We start from the raw sequence: 22,579 nt of genomic DNA, 5'->3' as shown, positions 1-22,579 counted from the left end.
AAAGAGTAAAAATTCTCTAAAAAGCAAAGTAAACTTACTACTGTAAAAAATTTTAGACTTTCCATTCAGAAATAAAGAAATTTTTTCGTTATGCATTACATGGTGAATTTGAAATTCCATACCTTTATGTGAATTTATGGTATATCAATTCACATAAAGGTATGAAATTTCAAATTCACAGAAACTTGTAAATGAGGAGACAGTACTTGAAACCAATAAATAAACAACCTTTAATATCAAAAGGAAACAAATGATAATTGATCTGTCCATCTGTTTTGCTTATTTAGATTTTGATGAATTTATTGTTTCACCCACAATGGTAGGAATAAAATACCATATTTTGTTGCAAAAATAAATTCAATGGCAATTGGTAATTTAAAATTTATTGACTCAAGTGCTTTTAAGATTAGGGGACCCAAAAAAGTGTGATATATCCAAATCCACGATTTAACAAGGTGTGATATAATGAGGGGCTACTGTACTAAAATATTAGAATTTTACTGCAAAATATGTTGAGAAAGTCCGGGAATTTAAGAGTTGAGTAAAAATAGGAACCCTGATAAGATATGTTTAATGAATTAAAATATAATTTTAGTTAAAGCTTTCATTAAAATATCAGATTATGAATATAAATTTTATAATAAACTAAAAATAAAGTAATTATTTCTTGCTTGTTATTTCATAAGAATTTATTCATTAATATTCAATATATATTTTTTAGATGAAGGAATATCCTGATTCTTCAGATAAACCTGTAGAGATACTCAGTAATTTTGCTATTATCAAAGCACCTCATAAAAAACCAGTAAGATAGTTTTTATATTAAGTAATAAATTAATATTATCATATTTGCTAAAATTTCTAAAATACAAAGATTATCTAGAAAGTAACTTCCATTTGGTTATTGAAACATCATCAACACAGCAAGAAAAATTTTATTATAAACAGCTGAAAACTACAATATTCAATTATTTTTCAACATAACTGCCAACTAAATTGAGACACTTGTAGTGTTTTAACAAGTTTTTTGTATTCCATCTTCATAGCATTCTGTTGCCTGTAATTAAAAGTAATCATGTCCTAATGCTGGACTGCAACTCTTTCTCATTGTTTAAAGCATTACAATGCAAGCCATTTTTTCATGTACATGAAAAGTTTGTAATTTCCAGAGGGTGATCAAACAATTCCCAATTGAATTGTTGCCAAAGTCGGCTGACCACTTCCCTCATCAATCTGGCTACTTTTGAATATATGATACAATTATCTCATACCACTTTTACTTATTATGTTTTCCATAAACTTTGCAAAGGTTAGCCAATGGATTTCAACCACTTTACAGTTTTTGCTAAGAGAAATCTTATAACCAATGTAATTTGCAGTTGGCAAGATTCTCAATTACAGCACAAATTTTGAACAGTAATTGTTGAGCAAGTAATAGAGATACAAATTTGATTTTATCAATGCTAGCTGTTTGCAGAATTATGCCAAATTTCCATGCAAAAACAATACTGTTATGCCTCCTACTTCAATCACTACATGAAAATGGAAGTTACTTCCCAGATAGCCCTCCACTCCCTCCATTTTTTTTATAATTTATAATATTTGTATATTATAATTATTTACTTTTTGTTCAATATTGTAATAAATCTTCTGAACAGCTATGTATAATTTGCTATAAATTTGTAATTATTTATTTTTATATAACTTAAAAATTATTTACAACATTACTGTATAACAAAACAAATAAACAGTAGTAGTAAAAGCTTTCTTATCTGGATTTTGTCTATTTATCCTAAGTAAGAATATATAACGCCTAAGAAGGAAAAATAGATCTTTATTAGAATTTACTATTTGATATGTTATGTTATTTTAATAGCTTTGCTATAAATTGGAATGTGTGCATTATTTTCTACAATAGTGTTTAAAATAACAAGGAAAGTATTGACCCAGCCTTTAAAGTCAATAAATAAATATAAAAAGAAATGTTTGATTTTACAACTAGAAAAATCCACTAATTTTATAAATAACACGATAATAATTTTTCAAAATCTGAATGAACTGATTGTTAAAAAAATTGAAACAGTGCAAGTCATGCATTGATTGACAAAGACTTTATTTAAAATTTAATGTTGGCATGGAGTTGTATTATTTTCTTTCATGTAATGTTTTAAAATAAAGTCACATGTTTTATTGAATTCTTTTGCAATATGACATTCTATTCTAGGAGATTAATTGGCCAACAATTTCACAAATAAAATAATAGAAACAATCTGCTAATGAAAGAGAAGGACATTAATAACTACAGTAAAGAATAGATACTCAAATACTTTTAGGTAATTTAAATCCATTTTCTGAAAAGCATATAAAAAAATATATATATATATTCAATTGATTGCCATTGCTATGAAAAATAACCAAACAAATAAAAAGGGTTGTTATGTATACCCAAATAATGAAATAAATGATATAAAAACTTGAATAATATATAAAATTAACAAAAATTAGAAATTGGAATAAGGATCAATAGAATATAAATTTATTAGAAATGGTTCAAAGCATACTAAGGAGCCATTTCCACAGTGTAAGTAAGTTGTTTTATGGAGTTGTTTATATATATATATATATATTTAAGTATGTTGTGTATTCTCTTAACACCAAATGTAAATAATGAAGTAATTGATTTACAGATTCATAAATCTGTAATATAAAATTACAATTTTTTCTCTTTTAGATTTTACAAACAGATCTTCAGACAATCCTGTCAACTCAGAATTTACTTTTTTCCTTTATGCAATTTTTAAAAGAGGAAGCATCTGTAAATGTTCTTCAGTTTTGTTTAAGTGTTGGTAAATATATATTTAATTAAATAAACATTTATCATTTATATGAAATATTTTATGTAATTTTCATTTCTCAGAATACTTGTCTTTTTACAGATGATTTTAATGCTCGTATCTTAAATCCTGATTTAAGTCTCGAAGAAATGAAAGAACTTCAAAAAGAAGCTCAAAATATGTATAATACGTATTTTGCACCAAATGCTGTGGATAAAATTAAATTTTCAGATGATATTGTTGAACAAATAAGAAATGGTAAAATTCTAAGTTTGAGATTTATATAAAAATTCAATAAAAAATAAGTTAATGTGTTAGTTTTTCTTTACATTAAAATGTACTATTTTTAAATTAATTTAATTATATATAATCATGTTGATCCTGAACAATGAGCTTTACTTATTGTTCAAGATTTGCATGTTAATTTCTGGTTATTATTTCATCTGAGACAACAAGAACAGTGATTACCCCATTTGACAAGTGACTTTTTGGCCACACTATATACTGTATAACTAGATATCAAAGTAAGTTCATGATCACTATATATTTGAAAAAAATTTTAAATAATCAGATATTATTTATAATCATTACCAGTAACACTATATGATTTGTTTTCTTAGCAGTTGACATTTTTAATTTGTCTACAGTTTTATTGTAATTAAAAATTAATTTTTTGGCTGCAATTTGAAAAAACTGTAGACCTATAAATTCCCACTGTCATCCATCCATCTGTCTTTCGTTAATCTTGAGAACAGAGTTAGATGAAAAATGAGACCAGATATGGAAACCTTAGAGGCAGGAAGCCTTGATTAACTGTATATGAACTTCCAATTCAAACTGGAAGTCATATTATTTCAATTCAAAAATTTTCCCCTGAAAGATGTTAGATAGATGACTGGGACAACTTCATTGTTAAAGGAAAAGTATGATGTACAGGGGCAAACCACTACTAATTTGAGGTGGAGAGCATATATTGGGTTGTTCAGAAAGTAATTTCGTTTTTTCCATAGAAAAATAAATGCAATATTCTTATAAATAAATAAATATTTTATTGAAATATATATTGACCATTTTGGTCAAATACCTGTTGTCATTGTTTCTGGTAGTAGCATGATTTCACACTCAAAAATTTTGATCGTTGTTTACAAAAAACTGATCCAAGTGATTTTTGACATTGTTATTTCAAGTAAATGTCTTACAGTTAAATAAAATTTGTATAGACTGGAACAAGTAATAATCTGAGTGTGCCCGATCTGGCAAATATGGTTGGTGTGATAACACATCCCATCTAAGCTATAACAGTTTCTGACGAGTTACCAAACTTGAGTGAAATTTGGCATTATCATAGTAAAACACTACACTTTGTTTGTTAATCAATTCTGGCCTTTTCTGTTTGATGATATTACTCAATTTGTTTCAATTGTTAAATTGTCTAGTAAAAGCTCAAAAAAAAATTTCTTTAAAATCCAACCATAGAGAGCATCTTTCGTTAATAACATGTGAAACCCATATGTCAAGCTTTGAAATGAAACCACTTCGTTTTAAGTAATAATAAACGGTTCAATTTAACAGATTTAATCTCTTAGTGGTTTCACGTGTTGTTATACGGCAGATTGATTCAATCAGTACCTTTATTTTGTTTTCATTGGTTTCAAATGGCCATCCAGAATGTGGTGTATCTTAGATATTAAAAATTGCCAGAACGCAATTTTGTAAACTAGTTTTGGCACTGTCTTTCTCTCAACACATCTTCTCCAAACATGTACCACAAGTTTTTTCTTGTTTGAACAGCATTTTGATTTTTTAGCTATAAAAAAGCAAAATATGCCGAAAATGATGCTTTCGATTTTCTATATTTGATGGGTCACCGAAAAAAAAACAATTGTACAGAATCAAACAAAATTTTTTACAAATAAGCCTTAAAATGTCAGCTGTCGATATATATAATGAAAATGTGATTTAAAATAAAATTAGCTGGTAAAAATACATCTAATTCCTCTAGTAATAAAAAAACGAAATTACTTTCCGAACAACCCAATATTTTAAGTTAAATAAATTAAAAATGTGATTAAAAATTGCAGTTTGGCATTGAGATGATGTCACAATAAATAATTGCTCATATTAGTGTGCATAAATAAAAACTTAATGCTTAAATTTTTTATTCATTTATTTTGCAGATTATATCTATATATATATAACTTTAAATAACTATAATACAGAATAATTTTATCAAATAAACGGACATTAATATGTAATAATAAACAAATATTTACACAATTAAAACATTAAAACAATATATTTATACAAATATTTACTTTTAAAAAATTTTTAAAAGAAAATAATTTAAATAATCAGAATGTTGCAGTCATTCTTTTTATTTTGTCTAATAGTTTTATAACTTTTTCAACAAAAATTTTTACTATTTGTAAAGATTTTCATATAGTTTTTTTTAGTTGTTTTTGATTTTCAATAGGACTATACATTTAACATTTGTTATAATAATTTGAAAAAATATAAGTATTTAAAATAAGTTAATATTTTAAAATTTTGTAAATCTAGTATGTAAATTTAAAATATAAATTTTAATTTTTAGTTATTTATGGTCCAGTGGAAGATATTGTAAAATTACGTACCACATCGCCTTTATTCAGAGCTTATGATCATGCATATAACCTTTTGGAAAATACATTTTGTCCATTGTTTCATCAGAGTGATAGGGTAAAATTTTTAATTATTTCATTTTTACATAATATAAATTAAAATTACTTACATTTGTATATATAAAAATTTTTTTTATTTGAACAGTATTATAATTTATTATGTGGTGAAAGATGGAGTAGCACTGTAACCAAAAATCTAAATAGGTATTAAATTTTTTAATAGAATTTTTATTTAAAATAAATATTATATGAATAAGGTATTTACATATATAAAAATGTTTTAAGAGATTGAAGCATTATTTCAGAATAAATTTTGAAAAAACTATACAATCACAGAATTTTATTAATGTTGGAAATAAGCAATAATTTTTTGATAGAAAATGAAGTTAAGAATGATGAAACCAAACAACTGCCAGATTTTAAATTGGGCTATTTTATTGCTGCTACTAATAATTAAATACCAAGTAATTTGGTACTAGAGGTAGGCATTAGGTGCCATTTCTTATTAAATTTAATAAATATAATTAAATTAATATTTATTAAATAATTTAGAATATTCTGGAAGAAAAGAATCAACCCCGAGTGAGACTTGAACCCATAACTCTGACTTATTACAGAGTGGGAGTTGAGCTAAAATAATGGTAATGGTGTAAAAAGCCTGCTTTAAAATCTGACAGTTGTTTGATTTCATTATATAATATCAGGTTTTAAGATGTTTATATATGAAGTTAAGAATGATTAAAAATATATATATATTTCAGTAAAAACATTTTGATTTCATAAAAGATAATGTATAAAACCATAACATTTTATGTAAAATAGATTACTTAAAATGCTTTTTTTGTATTTTATGAAGATAGATTAATATTTTAATCCAATAAAAATATTATTTATTCAATTTTTAGTATCTGTTGAAATAAATATTTATATTTAGGTTTATTTAATTGTCTATTGAAATATTTATTAATCTTGTTGGAATTGTGATGTTTTTGAGGAAAAGGTAAATTTTTAGTACATGGAAACAATTTTAAGTACTGTTTTATTTTTATCCTTTTATTCAACAACAGAATAATTTTACATAATTTTATGCTATTCTTTTAATGTCATAAAGTTTTACTTTTTCTGATTTAAGTAAGTTTAAAGTAATTCATTAAAGCATGCTATTTCTTCAGCTGTCATTTGAAAGTTTGGCATGAAAAAAAAATATTAAGACAAGTTCAAATTTGGTTTGGTTTCTCTCTCTCTCTCTCTCTCTCTTTTTTAAATCTCATGTAAATCCAAGTTAACTGATTTCCATTAAGGATGGGATTTACTCATAACAATGAGATTGAAGTTGATGACATAACCTGAGAATAACATGATTCCATCAACCTCAGTGAAATAGGGTACTGAAGACAACATATATTTAGTTTCCAGATTTATTTTTTGTCACCGAATTATATCATTACTGTAGTTATAAACAGTATTTGAAAATCAATTAAAAATCTTTATTAGAATTTATAGGAATACAGTAATTTCAATTTTTGTTTTAAAACAGCAAAAATGTTAGCATTTTTTTTTAAAATAAATTATTATTATAAACTTTTTTATTACAGAATTAGTTAATGTATTTCATATTTTAGATGTTGGTTATTTAAATGTTATGTATGTTAATATGATTCCAAGCACATTTATTTAATTGATGCCATAATATGTTTCATACATTATTTTGTTTAATTGATGTCAAATATATTTTCATATATTTACAAACTATAAATTTCTGTATTTTAACTATTTATTTGTCTGTTACTATGCTGAGTTTTTATGGAACACATCCAAATAGGTATAAAAGAATTTAAAATATATCTAACTTTCTGTTTAGTTAATTGTTAATACATTTATAATTTGGATTCAAGTATATTTGAAATTTTATGCTTTAACAGAAGCACTAAGAAAGGAAATGAACCATCAACAATAGCCAAACTAAGTCACAAAATAAAAGGAGTTTTTGTACCCAATATTGGTAAGTTTTTTCTGTATATTTTTAAGTTGATACTGTAATATACAAATTCAATTATGCAATTATCACAAATTATTTCTTTTATTATCACTTAAAAACATTTTATTCATATTTTTATTGATGTTCCTCATCTAACTGTATAATTCATCCAATTTTTTAACACAAATATTAATCTATTATATCTGTAAATTAAATAGGATGTTTAAACTCATTTATACCAATTTTAATTACAGTTTATAAATTTTCATTTTAATTAAAATGCATAAATGGTTGCTAAAATTATTAAGTGAAAATGCATATCACCATTTTATATTTATAAAAAATGTAAAACTGTAAATCATTTGTTATTCATTTTTAATGTATTGAATTAATTTTATTGTTCTTTTCCCATTAAAAAGAGTCAAAAGTTCAAATAAATTTTATTTGTTTATTTTTTTTTTAGAAAATTAAAATTGATTAAAATTTCTTTTATTAATCTATTATAATTTTCATGTTTATTTTATAAAAAATAATGATTTTGAACTAGGAATAGAATACACTGATTGCATTTTATGTTGTTTGTGTTTATACATCAAATTATTACAGTAAATTAAAATTTAATGTATAACTTTTAATTTACTATAATAGTTCAGTAGACTAATAAATTTAATGTTTAACTTTTATAATAAAATTTCTGGTAGACAGTTTAGTTTTACATCCTAATGTTAATCCCTTTAAATCATATTATTTTTACTTATTTTGAATATTTGTTCTTAGTGTGGTTAATAGAATTTTATTATTTTTGGTTTTTATATATTTAGAATTCAAGAAAAAATACAGAATTGTTGTTTTTATTTTAATCAGATTATATAAGTCAAGTCTTTGGATTTTAAAGCAATTTGTATAGAAACATTGAGTATGAAGTATGAAAAAAGTTTCTTAAATAAAAATTTTCATTTTAAGAAACAAATTAAAATTAATTAGTTTTAATAATTAAGTTAAAAATTAAAAGAGTTATTAAATTAAGATTGTAGGAATTTAATTGTTAATATTAAATTGAATCATTTGTTTTTTGTTTAAGTTTTTTCTTGATTCACAGTAATGAAAATTTGATCATGTGATAAAAACAGAATGGATTATGATGTTAATGTCAAAAGTTATAAAACTAAAAGGTTTTAAACACATTATAAGTAAATTTGAAGTTAAAATATTAAAAACAAATTTATTTAAAATAGAAATTATGAAAACTGCCAGTTAGTAAGTTTATAAATGGTATTACAGTTAACTTAATAATTCTATTTTAAAACTAATTAATTTATAAAGATTAGTTTTTAATTAAGTTTAATTTTATAATAATAGTTAATACATTTTTCCAAAAAACTGAAAAAAGAAAAGATTATACACACATGTATAACACTTTGACATTAAATATTGAAATTTTTTGTAAGTTTCTTAAAATGGAATCTTGTGAATCTGAAAATATGCCATTTGAAATAAAGAAGTTTGAATCCTTTCAGTTTTTTTGATTTTGTGATAACCTACTAATTTTTTTTAGAAATTAATAGAAACAAATATTCAATTCTTCTTAATTATTAAGAAAGTGATCATTTTAAATACCTAGAAATATATTTGTAGAGAAATAGAACACACAACACACATTAAAATTCAAAGTGATTGAAAAAATAAGATGCTAAAATTTTTCAGGAAATTTTGGAGAGAATCAGAATTCATAGAATATTTTCAGTTACAGTTTACAGTTTTATTGACATAAAAATTAAAATATTTTAAAACTTGGTAGATGGTGTGTAATTGTTAAAAATATAAAAAATATCATGAATATACAAAGTAAAATTCTTGTTTTCATTTTCCTTCTGTTGTTCACACCAGTCACAGTCCAAAAACAGAATTCTCACATACATTTACAACCTTTTCTTTGAGGCTCCACCTCTGCAATATAATGCAAATGGAAACAGCGTCTTCTGATAAATTTTGCCATAGGACTCTGTTTTTGGACTGTCACTGATGTGAATGATGGAAGAAAAATGAAAACAAGAATTTTACTTTATATACTTGTGATATTATAGTTTAAAAAATAATAATAATAATAATAATTTTTTTGAAGTATTAAATTTTGAAGAAACTCTTAAATTCATTATAGAAATTAAACAGTAAAAGTAATAAAAGTTTAAAAATATATAACTCCTTTAAAATACACAAAACAATTTAGATTATTTAAAATAACTTAAGATATTAAATTATCATCATTTAATTTTTTTAAGATGATGGTAGGCTTTTTGAAGAGGAAGCTGGAACAGATTTAGCTATGGCTATGCTTGTAAGTTATATAAAATATAATGAACATATGAACATTTCATTATTGTTGTATTCTATTTTCAACATATTTAATAAATTTTAGTCAGAAGCTTCATTATCAACAGAACTTAGTGAAGAAAGTTTCAAATTTTCTGATGATCCTAGATTGAAAACTTTAAGTGCTTGGAGAGTTTCTATACCTCGTGTCGAAACTTTGATGGATCATAACTGTAAATATTATGATGCATTTTATGTTGAGGTGCAACGAATAGATGTTAGAGAAGAAGGTTTGAATTTAATTTTTTTTTTTATTTACTTATTTTTAATACATTACAAAAGAATGATTTTCTCTGATTCTTATGTAGATGATCCAGATGATTTTCATTGGACAGTTAAAAGGTATTGTTCAAAAAATAGATATTTTATTTACTTCTAATATATATATAATGTACACAATGAATAGTTTTTTAACATGATCATGACTTGATAATGTACATAACAGTCAGTTAAGTTATATTGTATATATTCATTTAGATAGCGTATATATTATAGAATTCTCATATACCATATTTTCTCAATTAAACCTTGGTCTTTGAATAAACTTCAGTGAATAAAGGTTTTGTTAAAAATAAATCCTGAGTTGAAAAGCTTGGGAAACTTGTTGAGTACTGCACTGTATAGGATAATGTAGTTTAGAATGAGAGGTACAGAATTTAGCCAAAATTATACTACTACAAATTGTCTACAGTTGGACAACACTTTTATTTCAAGGTTCACTGGAACATTTTTGAAAATAAGTTATAAATATTGTTGAATATTGACTGTGGAAAAGTCACACAAAGTCACAATTAAGTTCATAAGTCCAAAACTTATCAGCTGAAGGATAATTAGGAAAACTTGAATTGGAAAGAGATGAGTTTGAATCAGAAGATGTAGACAAGATACTGATTTCAACAACATTGAAACAGACATGAATGACAATGTAACAGCCAAATCAGAAGACACTGAATCAGATTACTTATAAAAACAGTGATTATTTTGAATGTTGTACCTGTGACTTATAAATACAGTTAATAAATGGTTTTGATAGCTCTGAAAATGTATGAGTAACAAAGATATTTAATTTTTATCCATTCATCTCTTGTTGCAATGTAATAAATCTTGGCCTTGAACTGCCCAGATCTTCAAATAAACATCAGAAGAATACATATTATTTAAAAATAACCCCTTGGAATTTAATTGAGGAAATATCATAGTTAATTAGTGTATAATTTGGCCTTTAAATTTTTAGAAATATTTTATGCAATTTGAAATAAATTTTATTCTATTATGTCTAAAAAATGTATATATGTATATATTGCTTTAAAAAAATTCTGATTATCTTAAAAGAATATTTATATACAAAATTCTAATGTACACTGTTTACTTTCATCATTGATTTTTGTTTGATACATTGTTTGATGTTGCATTGTCAACATGTCAAATGAAACAAACAATATGCCATTAGTAGTTAAGATTTTTTTTAAAGAGAATTTAATTATCTATTGTTTCACTTGAAATGGTTTTTTGACTGGAAACATTTATCTTATGAGATTTTTTTATGTGAATTTCATTATATAAATTGTTTAAAACCAGCAGTTTCTTACAGGATATTAATTTTATTCAATATCTCTTCATAAAAAATACTCTGTAGATTTCTATTTGTAATTGTGTATTGTCAGGATACTGGCAGCATATTATTTCAGAATTTTCTGTAAAATTGTTAGTTGGTTGGACTTTTCTTATTGATGACCTACATATTCATTTTTGATATTTTGAAAGATCTATTCATACAGAATAAAATTATTTCTTCAGTTCTTGAAAATATTCATTTTTAGCAAAGTACAAATATAGGGTGTTTGTAAAGCCAGAGTGTTTCAATATAGAATACATGAGGTAAGTATGAATGACAATTATAAACAATGTTGGAAGTGATCCCTATTAGCATCAATGCAGGCTCAAATCCTTCTTATTTTGTTTCTAAACACTGCTATCAGCTGCATGCTTGAAAGACTGAATGAATGCTGTTATGGCTGCTTTCAAGTCATCCAGCATGCATGAACCATCTTGATACATTGCAGATTTTGTTGCTCTCCATAGATAAAAGTCTGGTGGATTTAGATTTGGTGAGTGTGGGAGCCACATCTTTCAAAATAATGTGAAAATATGATCGTTGTTCACTTTTCATTAGAAAAGTGAACAACGATTTTCCAAACACACTGTATGTTTGAAAATCGTTACTCAAGATGAAAGATAGTCATTGGATAGTAAAATATTTAGATGTTGTGATGTTATCGAAGATGTAATTTTATGAAATTTGATAATTTAATATGGTAAGATTTTTTTATGTTCTGTTATTTGTATTGTTATATATTTATGATCTGTTTCAGTACATTACAATAAGAAGAAGGCAGTAGTTTTAATACATTTTACCAATTGACATTTAATCTTATAATTTCTAACATTTCAACATATTTATTGAAAATCTTTAAATGTTAATTTTGCAAACAAATTAGAGGTTTAATCCTGTGAGGCTGTCTCTTTCTAAATACACCCTTACTTTCTATCTAAATATTCCCAACTGTTACAACAATTAAGCAAACAGGTTAAAAGAAGATCAAATAAACAACTTCTTAATAAACATGTGAATAATAATAGATATGATATACATCCTGTTATATTTTCATAATATTTTGTATTTCTAGGAAATTATCATAATACTAATAAAGATAATTTTAAATTAACAAAATTATTTTTATTATTAAAAATATATAAAAATTAAAGCAAAAAACATGGTGTAATGTACAACAACTTGTAGAATTTTACAAATCAAAACAATAAAAATAACACTTTATTGAAAAAGATACATTCAGCAGTTAGACATAAACAGAATGGATGGAAAGTGTTACCAATATCCAGGCATAGAAACTTGGCAGTATGGAAGATGTCCACCTCAAACTTCAATGCAACACTTTCAACGTCATAACAAGCTCATCACTGACCTGTTTGGATATCACCACTAATAATTTGCCTTATGGTATTTCAAGACTTCAGAACAAATTGCACTAGCAACTTGTTCTTAAGTCTTTGACATGTGTGTACTTTAAATAACAAAACTTTTTCCTTGGTTCTGTAATCATCTATAATCCATAATGTTTACATTCCAGGATTTGTTCAAACTTTGTCTATAATTGCATTGTTTATACATACTGATTTTATTATATTACTTTTATCTACTTTATCTTGAAAGTAATTGTTACATTTTATAATTTCCAACTTCTTCACTTAAGTAAGTTATATCATTTTATAATAGGAAATGGTTTAGAAACTATTAGAATAGATCTAATATAAAATAAAATGGTTTAATCATAATGGCTTTTCTGCTTATTTATATAATATATTATATATTTTAGTATAAATATATATTAAAGTTATTGAATTTTTTTACAGGCAATATCATGAATTTTATGTATTAGAAGCGAAGCTTAGAGAGTTCCATGGAGAATTACCTGACATTCAGCTACCTCCAAAACGATCATTAGGAAGTAAAGGAAAACAATTTCTTGAATCAAGAAGACCAGCATTTGAAAAATTTTTACAAGTGCAAAAATTATATATGCATTTTAAAAGTAATTTTTATGATTTATATATATTTTATTTTTGATTTTATATTTTTAGGATTTATTATCACTTCCTACATTACAAGGCAGTGAATTACTATACAGATTTTTAAAGTCACGAATAGAATTCAAACCTGGCTTTCTTCCAGAAATTAATCTAGGTAAATATATTGAAATATTGTATTTTATTAAATTTGTTAAAATTTTTGCGGGTTCTTGGTGTGAAAAATTTGGTGTTTGAAATATATTAATGATGATGCATTATCATTAATATATACGTCAGCCTTAAGTATAATATATTCATATATTATACTTAAGGCTGGTAAATGTATGATGATAGTTCACATAATAGTAAATTCCAAGATTAATCTATGTATAGAAATTTACTTCATTTTATATAAGAATAATATAATTATACTTATATTAGGATATGTTGGTGAAATAATTCATGCCTGAATATGACAATAGATTAAATGATGAATTACATAAATTAATTGTAAGTTATAAATATTTCTATGGATTTTGTTGAAAGATTATTGATAATTGAGATTATATATACACATAGTTTCTATTATCTAACTCTTCTTAAAACAGTTCAATACAGCACTACTTAAGTAGGCTACTTTAATTGTGGAAGCAAAACAATTTTGAACTTAAAAATATCCAAATATTAAATCTGTTTAAAATATTTTCAGATATTGAATAATATTTAAAATTTGTAAATAAAAAATTTAGTGAAATAAAATATACAGTTAAAGTTACAAGCAACAAGATACAGTTTCTTAAGAAATTTTTCCAAATTTAGTATTTCTAAGCCAAGATTGTATATTTCTTGTGTTTATATGTAGTAAGATGTCTGATAAAATATGATTAATACAATGTATCCTAATTTATTTACTATATATTTTAAAGTGTTTCTCTCACAAATTATATTATTTTACATTTAGGTTAGTTACATTACACAATTAATTATTTATATTAATTGCTATTTCTAGGTAAAATGATTAAAACTGTCCCAATGAAATTGATTAAAGAGGTATTGATTTTTCTAGATGTATTAGTTTTTAATATGAAGTCCATTACAAAATTTAATTTCTTTTACAGAAAGGTCAACATTTAGAACCTTTCCTTCAGACTTTTGTTGTATCGACAGAAGCAGCAAAACCAAAACCCAGGTATTTATTATAATTTTATATTTAAATACTTTAAAACTTTATTTTTTGCATTATTTAAACATGTTATGTTATAATTTAAACTTATCTTGTCTACTAGTACATTATCAGTTAACAGGACTTATTATACTGGATTTATGGATGCAGCAATTAGGCCTTACAGATCAGAAATAGTAATGTTTATGTAAATCACAATTGCTGCATCTATAAATTCAGTATAATAAGTCCTGTTAATTTATAAAGTACTAGTAGACGAGATAAGTTTAAATTAAGTTAAGGACACAAAGGCATATTAATTAATGTTATGTTATATTTTATGTATTTTTTAATGAATTTCATTACAGTAAACATGATTGGAAAGAAATATGTGATGTACCTGAATCTTCTCTTTTAGGAAAGGTAAAAATTTTTATATACAGTCGAACTTGGTTATAATGAAAACAGATATAACAAGTTCATGGTTATAATGTGCAAAATACCATAGCAATTTTAATTTTTGCATATTTTCATACATTTTCTCACAGTTATGATGATGAGGGTATTTCATGGATATACTGAGCAAATTTTTGGTAGCTATACAAACACACAACATTCTTAATTGTTCAAGTAGTAGGAAATGCAACTCTTGGAATATATTAAACTGAAACAGTTACTTAGTTTAATGATCACTGGATAATTAGTTTTATAACCTGCATGGATTACAGACCTATTTATCATTTAACTTTCTTTTTGAAGACTGTCCCTTCTTTGACTAGCTTCCAGCCCTACTCTGCCAATTTGCCTAATCATCACTATGATTGCAACATTACCATAAACTTTAGTTATAAACATCTTTTCTTCATAGACATTTTTCTCATAGATGTCTATGAAGAAAAGAAAATGTCTCTCAGTTTACAAAAAAGTAGAAATTAGAAACATGGTGCTAAAAACATTGAAGTGTGTGGAAAGTTTCCTTTGTCATGTTCAACAGTATCGACATTATGAAAAAATAAAGCAAACAGTAATTTTAAGATTCGTAGATAAAAAAGACTAACTGAAATCAGACATATTATTACAGTAATTTATTATCTTTAATTATGAAAAAATAAATTGTTTAATATTAATTATATTGTAGTTTATATAACTATTAATAAAAATACAATATAATGTAATTAATTATATATATTTGAATCAACTTATTTAGGATTAAAAACTAAAAGATAAATTTTACTAATTATCAGTAACATAGCTACAAATTTTTTTCCACTTGTGGTGCGCCCTTTTGTGTTTGTATCCGAGCCACCCATTCCCTCTAGTTACATCACTGCTCTTCACAGTTATAACAAATAAATCTTTCCAGTTTCCTAATGCTTGTTATAACTAAGTTTGACTTTATGTAATTTAAAAGAATAAGTACAGAAAAAGTTTTAGAATACTTTTTTTTAATTTAGTTAAGAAATCCACTGTATGAAAAGAATTCAATACATGCAAATATTAATTTTCAAAGACTATCAAATACAATCATTCTTGAAGGAATTTATGACTATGTGTTGTTTGTTGGTAAGCATTATTTCAATTTTATATATGTATATATTTCATTATTTAATTTTATGATCTTTTATTCTAGCTGTCAAAATTTACAATGTACCTAAATGGGTTGTACAAATATTAACTACTTTTGATATAATAATTAGACATACATTTCAAGGCTTTGTAAAATGGTATTTAGAAAAAAAATTAAGACAAGCACTGAAACCGCAACGAATTGTAGAATTAATACATTTATTGAGAGGTAAATAGAATAAAATTTAATTAATATAAAATTTTATGTTTTCTATTTAATTAATTAATTTTTCCTTCCAGATGCTCTATTTTTTAATCAAGATACTCCAAGGTAAAAATATTTAAAACATCTATAAACTTTTTGATTGCTTTAATTGAAGCAATTTTATGAATTTAGAACGGAAGCACAGAAAAAGGAGAGACTATCTTTAGTATTTCAAGAAGCCAATGAGTTTTTTCCTGGTAATACATACTTACGATTATTTTATATTTTGATTTTTTATTACTTAAGATCTAAATTAACTGATTCCAAAATAGGGAAACTTTTTCTATACATTTGAAAACAGTTTCTCCTATAAATAAATTATTTCAAATGATATAGTTATTTCAAATTCTTTTTATTTACATTATTTTTGAAATAACTTTTGTAAAATATCAGTTGTATAAAACTAATTAGATAATTAGTAATAAATTTATACATACACTTACTGATGAAAAAGTTGCATACCATGAATGAGGCATTGGAATCAAACAAGATTTTAAGAAGGTGTCTTAGTGCCCATTAGCAAGCCCGTTATTGGTTTGGCCAGATCCACAATGGGGTGGTCAAGTGGTGAGTAATGGGGCTCAACATATCTGGATGTACCATCCTCCAAAAAATTCCTGGGGATTTTTCGACCTGTTCGGATTCAATACCAGGTCCCCAGAGTGGTGAGCTGCCACCTTGACTGCTCAGCCATTTGGCCATCAGTAATCAATGATTACAGTAGCATAGCAACCAGAGAATTTCCTGAGTTATGATGGCACAATGTAAAGAAACATTTATTTAAAAATCTTTTGTTTGTGTGAGATCCTGGAGGCTTCCCCTTTCCCTTCCTGTGAGTAACATGCATTAGTGATTAATTAGGTATATGGAAATTGCAATATTTAACCAATGACACTAGAGAAGTAAATCTTCGTCCAAGTTGTCACTGTCTCATGACAAAATCTTATAATGATCCACCAGACGCATCTTGTGACAGAGAAGCACCTGATGAAATTCTCACACCCACTGGGAAAGAGTGAGATTATAAGGAGTTTGCACCAAAGGTTCAGAGCAGACTTCATCTACAAAGCTAATAGACAAAGCTTTACCTGCCAGCTCTCATCTCCCGACTTCCAGACAATATGCTACCTTGACCAGATTGGAAGACATCAACTGTTATCTCCCAGAGGTATTATACTTAGGGATTGTACACTCTCTCTCAGTCAACATAGACTTAAGTAGCTAGTTTGTCGAACTATAGTTAATCGATATATTTAATCAATATTCTGCTTAGTGGCCATTTACTGATTTATCTGTAGCATATTATTCAATTTTAGGTCATATACTTCTTTCACAGAAATTTCCTAATGTTCAGGAAACATGTAATCTTATAAAATCCAAATTGGATTAAAAAGGTCTTGGGTCTACTGAAATTCTTGTTTTTTACAATAAAGTCATGTAGTTTTATTTGTCACTTTCTTTTCTTTCTTTAAGCAAATGTCGATAGCAGGAGATTGCATCCAAAATGTGTCATCTTGCTTTTGCACTCCTTTCATAATCTGGATTATTTGCTACAATTTCATCAACGATTTTGGTTATTGTTACCAAACTTTTACTAAGGAAATCTGTAACAAGTTCTTCATTTTCAGAATCACTATTTTCTTGTTCTGCCTTATTCTGCCAGTTCTTGAAGGTTGTCGTTGGTAAGGCTCTCACCAGAAACCTGCAGTAATTCTGCAGGTTTCTGGTGAGAGCCTTACCAACCCTCAATATTCTGCTTGTCTACATCTCCTAGTCCTGCTGTATTGATTAGGTTGACAGTTTGGTCAACAATAGGCTCTTCTCATTGAGAATTCTTGGATACCTCCGGCCATACCTTCTTCCACAAGCTGTTCATGCATTTATCAGTTAATTCTTGCCAAGTGAAGTCTATATTGCCTATGGCATCCATGATGCTATATTTTTTCCAAAATTGCATCAAACAAACACAGATTTAAGGAAAGTACAACATTATGACAAATTGTCACCTTTTGCTGATTGGTTCGTGTTCAGGAATAGTTGTATTATTTACAAATCAATGAAATGCAGCAATAATTTGAATCAGTGTAAATTTTGAGCTTTTTTTTAGGCTTCGAGTAGACCATGTTAATTGAGAAAGTGCTAAACCAGGTCTTACTGTATAATAAGAAAATATCAAGAATTAATTTTAATAATAATTTTTGTTTATAGGATTTACATTACATTACATATTCTGTAAAAAAAAATTGTATTTTAATCTACTGCATGTCTTCTTGATATATTAAAACAGACATTTCAATTTTAGTTTGAAATTCCATATTGGTTTAAATTAATCACTTTAGATATTTATAAAATTATGGTTTAGAACTGATTTGTCTTATCAGTTATAAAAATATGCTTTATCTTGTTTGATTTGTTTTAATTTTTATTATAATATAATTCTCATGTACAGTGTTTCTTAACTCTGGAATCATATGAGTTACGTTGATCTTTGTTTATCATTTTACAGGTAAAAACATGGTACCAAGTAAGAAGGAATAAATTTAAGTTATTTTGATGGCAAGGACGCACAGTCGGCGTGAATTTTCCAAGGAGTTTAACATGCTGCATTCAGATCATCGTGTGTGATTAGTGGGAAGTCTAAACACAGCATATTAAACTCTGGCATCTTGTTGCCAACAGAGATTCCCACCATTAAAATAACTCAGATTTATTCCTCCTCACTCGATGACATGCTTTACCTGTAAAACAGTAAACGAAGATCAGCATATAACTCCTACAGTTCAATACTTACAGATCCTTATATACAAAATATAAATCGAATACAATATTTTTGTTTCATTTAATTATTTATTAAATATAGAGTGGCTTGTACGAATATTAGGTCCTAGTCAATACAAAGAAGGAAATAAAACAATAATTTCATTAGTACAACATCCTCTTCTAAATAAACAGGTAAAATGGTTTTTTGTTAACTAACATATTTCAAAGATTTATTAAATAATTATTTTTAAAAGAAGATTCTTAATTATTTTCATTACATTCTAACTTCAAACTGTTTCTAGTTGACTTACATTCTACTCGACATAATAGTGCTGGAACTCTTTCCGGAACTAAAACAGACAACAGAAAGCTAGCCATAAGAATATTTAATAGAAATTCGTCTTCGCACAAGAAAATGACCAAATATGTATATTATTACCTATATGAATGTGCCTGTATTGGGAAGTTTTGATGTACATAAAATATAAATATCATATTGATAAAATTTATTATTATCCCTTCCCTGCGATAAAATAAATTGTTTTTATCTCCCATTCTTGTATATGTAACGTATTAGCTAACATTCCAGAAATGTGCCATAAAAGTAAAAGTCATCTTTTGATTAAGATTGTTTATATAAAGAAGAAAATGAATTGTAATTATGTATAGTGTGTGCATTAATTTTATAAAAAAAATATTCACCATGTCTGTTCACCTGATAGTCATTGCAAATTCCTTTATCATCTCAGAACATGGTGGATAATGTAAAATAGAAAAACGGGTGTAAAAATATGTTTTCAGAGAAAAAAATAAATGATGATATATTATATATTGCGTGAAAATTATTTATAGTCGTACATTAAGTCTTGTACAGACATACAGGACCTTCTAAAATGAATGCTACTATTTTAAATTACCGTAATGGTGTTAATTATCATCCAAGAATTATGTGACGTTCACCAATCAATACAGTAACCCTCCAAATTTCATCTCCCCTCCGTCTGTTGCCTCTAGGAAGTACCATAAACAAAAATGGTGACTGTAATGAAGGTGTTTTGGGTTTGGCAGATTGCAAAGTCAGAATCATTCATCGTTGTGCAATACAGTAAAATGCAGAGCTGTAGAATTGTGGCCCCATAGGAGGAGTGACAACAGATATACTGTAGCAAGCATAGAAAGAATGCGAATATTGGTCAGGTCTGCCTTGCAATATGAGGCGAGCACATTGAGAAATTATAATGGGCAAATGTAAAATTTGGATTGCTTTTTAATGTTTTAATGTATAATACATTACAACATTCTTGGATAATAATTAACATAATTACAATAATTTAAAATTATTTTTGGAAGACCCTGTATATTACAGTATTAATATATTTAACACAAAATAGATTAGGCACAAAGTAGATTTCTTACCATAAAAGTATGGAGACTTTAAAATGAATAGATGACATTCTAAAATATGATGTAACTTTAAATGATTTAAAGTTGGTTGAGAAGAAATATGCCCATTAATTATCCATAAACAATGTAGACACCATTAATGATTTTCTATGATGATGACATTCTCACATATGCATATCTATGATTATTGATTCCTTTCCTGATAATGAAAAGTTAGCAGAGTAAAGCGTGACTTTCTAGTGGAAACAATTTAATAGATAGGAGGTTGAGGTAACAGTGTACCACTCTGGGAACATGGTATCAAATCTGAATGGGTCAAAAAACACCAAAAATTTAGGTCTCTTTACCCTGTGGACACGGAGAGGGCCTTTTTTCATATCCATTGTAGGCTCTGCCAAGCCTGTCACTGTACAGGAATGGGGCTCGACACATCCAGAACTACCTACGAAAAATTCCCAGGGTTGGTTGCTTCTGATTTGATTCCAAGTCATTTTAAGGCTGGTATCTCAACTACCTTAGCAATATGGCCATCGATCAAAAACATTTGAAAAGTGGTCATGATCAAAGTCTTCAATCAAAAAGAAGGATTACATAAATTTCAATCGACAGCAGCATAGCACATGGGCAATCTGCCAAAGGGAGGACTTTACCGGAAACTAATCCCTATTTAGGTGTTACTAGCATGAAGAAAACCCGTAAAACTCAACTTAGACAGCCCATTGGTGCAAGGCACAAACTCACAACCACCTACCAGTGTTTGATGGTTTTATTCACTTGGCCGCTGGTGGCCCTACGCACTGAGATGTAACAAAGAAAAAAAATTATATGTAAGAAAGACTATACAAAAGACATTTGTACATACGAATGAAATATATTGGTACCAGCAACAACTATTTTCTGATACAAGGAATAATTCGAAGGGTCCACTAATGGCTGAACGGATAAAATCACCGAATGCTGGTAGTTTTGATCATGGGTGCAGACCATGCACCAATGGACTGGCATGTGCAGTTTTCTGGGTTTTCTTCATGTGTCTAAATGGTTTCCCATAAGTTTTTCCAGGAGGCACTCTCCTTGGCATATCTCTGAAGCATTGCCCAAGGTGTATCCCATCAAATCAAACCTTAAATTATTTAAAAGTCCAGCAATGAGTTACATAACTTTCCCGGCAAAAAAATCTAAAATTGCTTATGGCGCCATCTATTACTTCATAGACATTTTACTTTTAAAAGCTTTTTATATTATTAGTTGCTAAAAATGTAAAAATTTTGGGATATCAAACCGGGCACTTGTCCCTTTTTGGATCCCTGATCGTTAATCTGAACTACCACTGATCTCAATTAGTTGGATTAGCGCGACAGTACTATATATATTTTCAACTCTGCCCTGTGAGCACTAAAAGGATCATTTTAGCAAGCCCATTATGGGTTCGTTCAGGCCCACAGGCCGATATATCAGGATGGACCATTCCTGAAAAACTTTGAGTTTTCCGATTGTTAGGGATTCCCTAGAGGGCAGGCTGCCATCTTAAGCGCTCATCGTTCTGTGGGTAATAACGACATTTATTTCCCATTGGGGCAGCCATGAAGCGGGAACAGAGCTGCCAGATTATCTCGACAGATTCCGGAAGATCCGATTCGAATTCGAACCGGGATCACTCACGGCAACTAGCACATGCTTTAGCAGCCGCATTGCTTTTTCTATGGGGAAAATCCTTTTTAAAACATTCCTTTAAAAATTAGGAAATTTGTAGGAACGGGAAAATCCCTCAGGCGCATTCCTCAACCTGGCAACATGTTTCTCAAAGAAAAGAAGGCATTAAATTTTTAACGCCATCTGCTGGAGATCGCGTGCATAACGAATGATGTTACAATCGGCCTTAAATTAAAATACAAGTACATTAAAAATTTAAAAGCAATTTTTCTTGTCATTTTATTTATAACCAAGTGTAATATAATTCCTGTAATATAAGTTACTTGAACGTTTTCCTCC

At 26.9% G+C, this 22,579-nt stretch overlaps 1 protein-coding gene across 2 annotated transcripts in view; it reads left to right on the top strand.

Annotated features, from left to right (window-relative positions):
• Window positions 1–20,010, top strand: part of LOC136990678 (sorting nexin-14-like) — a 40,719-nt gene extending 20,709 nt beyond the window's left edge. The window contains exons 10-30 of one of the 2 annotated variants that reach the window (XM_067289088.1): window positions 722–805; window positions 2,732–2,846; window positions 2,937–3,092; window positions 5,428–5,552; window positions 5,640–5,698; window positions 7,293–7,316; window positions 7,417–7,496; window positions 9,752–9,807; window positions 9,889–10,072; window positions 10,151–10,184; window positions 13,275–13,425; window positions 13,503–13,605; window positions 14,440–14,480; window positions 14,549–14,619; window positions 14,961–15,015; window positions 16,047–16,155; window positions 16,223–16,387; window positions 16,459–16,489; window positions 16,556–16,620; window positions 19,284–19,375; window positions 19,486–20,010. In XM_067289088.1, coding sequence (XP_067145189.1) covers window positions 722–805; window positions 2,732–2,846; window positions 2,937–3,092; window positions 5,428–5,552; window positions 5,640–5,698; window positions 7,293–7,316; window positions 7,417–7,496; window positions 9,752–9,807; window positions 9,889–10,072; window positions 10,151–10,184; window positions 13,275–13,425; window positions 13,503–13,605; window positions 14,440–14,480; window positions 14,549–14,619; window positions 14,961–15,015; window positions 16,047–16,155; window positions 16,223–16,387; window positions 16,459–16,489; window positions 16,556–16,620; window positions 19,284–19,375; window positions 19,486–19,557 — 1,872 coding nt within the window. In that variant the 3' untranslated portion in view covers window positions 19,558–20,010. The remainder of the gene's footprint in view (window positions 1–721; window positions 806–2,731; window positions 2,847–2,936; window positions 3,093–5,427; window positions 5,553–5,639; window positions 5,699–7,292; window positions 7,317–7,416; window positions 7,497–9,751; window positions 9,808–9,888; window positions 10,073–10,150; window positions 10,185–13,274; window positions 13,426–13,502; window positions 13,606–14,439; window positions 14,481–14,548; window positions 14,620–14,960; window positions 15,016–16,046; window positions 16,156–16,222; window positions 16,388–16,458; window positions 16,490–16,555; window positions 16,621–19,283; window positions 19,376–19,485) is intronic. The other variant, XM_067289089.1, reaches the window with a different exon arrangement.
• Window positions 20,011–22,579: the final 2,569 nt, after the last annotated feature.

This window comes from Centruroides vittatus, unplaced genomic scaffold (genome assembly GCF_030686945.1).
Source record: "Centruroides vittatus isolate TY-2023 unplaced genomic scaffold, ASM3068694v2 contig_1322, whole genome shotgun sequence".
In the NCBI taxonomy this organism is placed as follows: domain Eukaryota; kingdom Metazoa; phylum Arthropoda; class Arachnida; order Scorpiones; family Buthidae; genus Centruroides; species Centruroides vittatus.
Note: the sequence above shows the minus strand (reverse complement) of the source record. Positions and strands in the feature narration are given on the sequence as shown.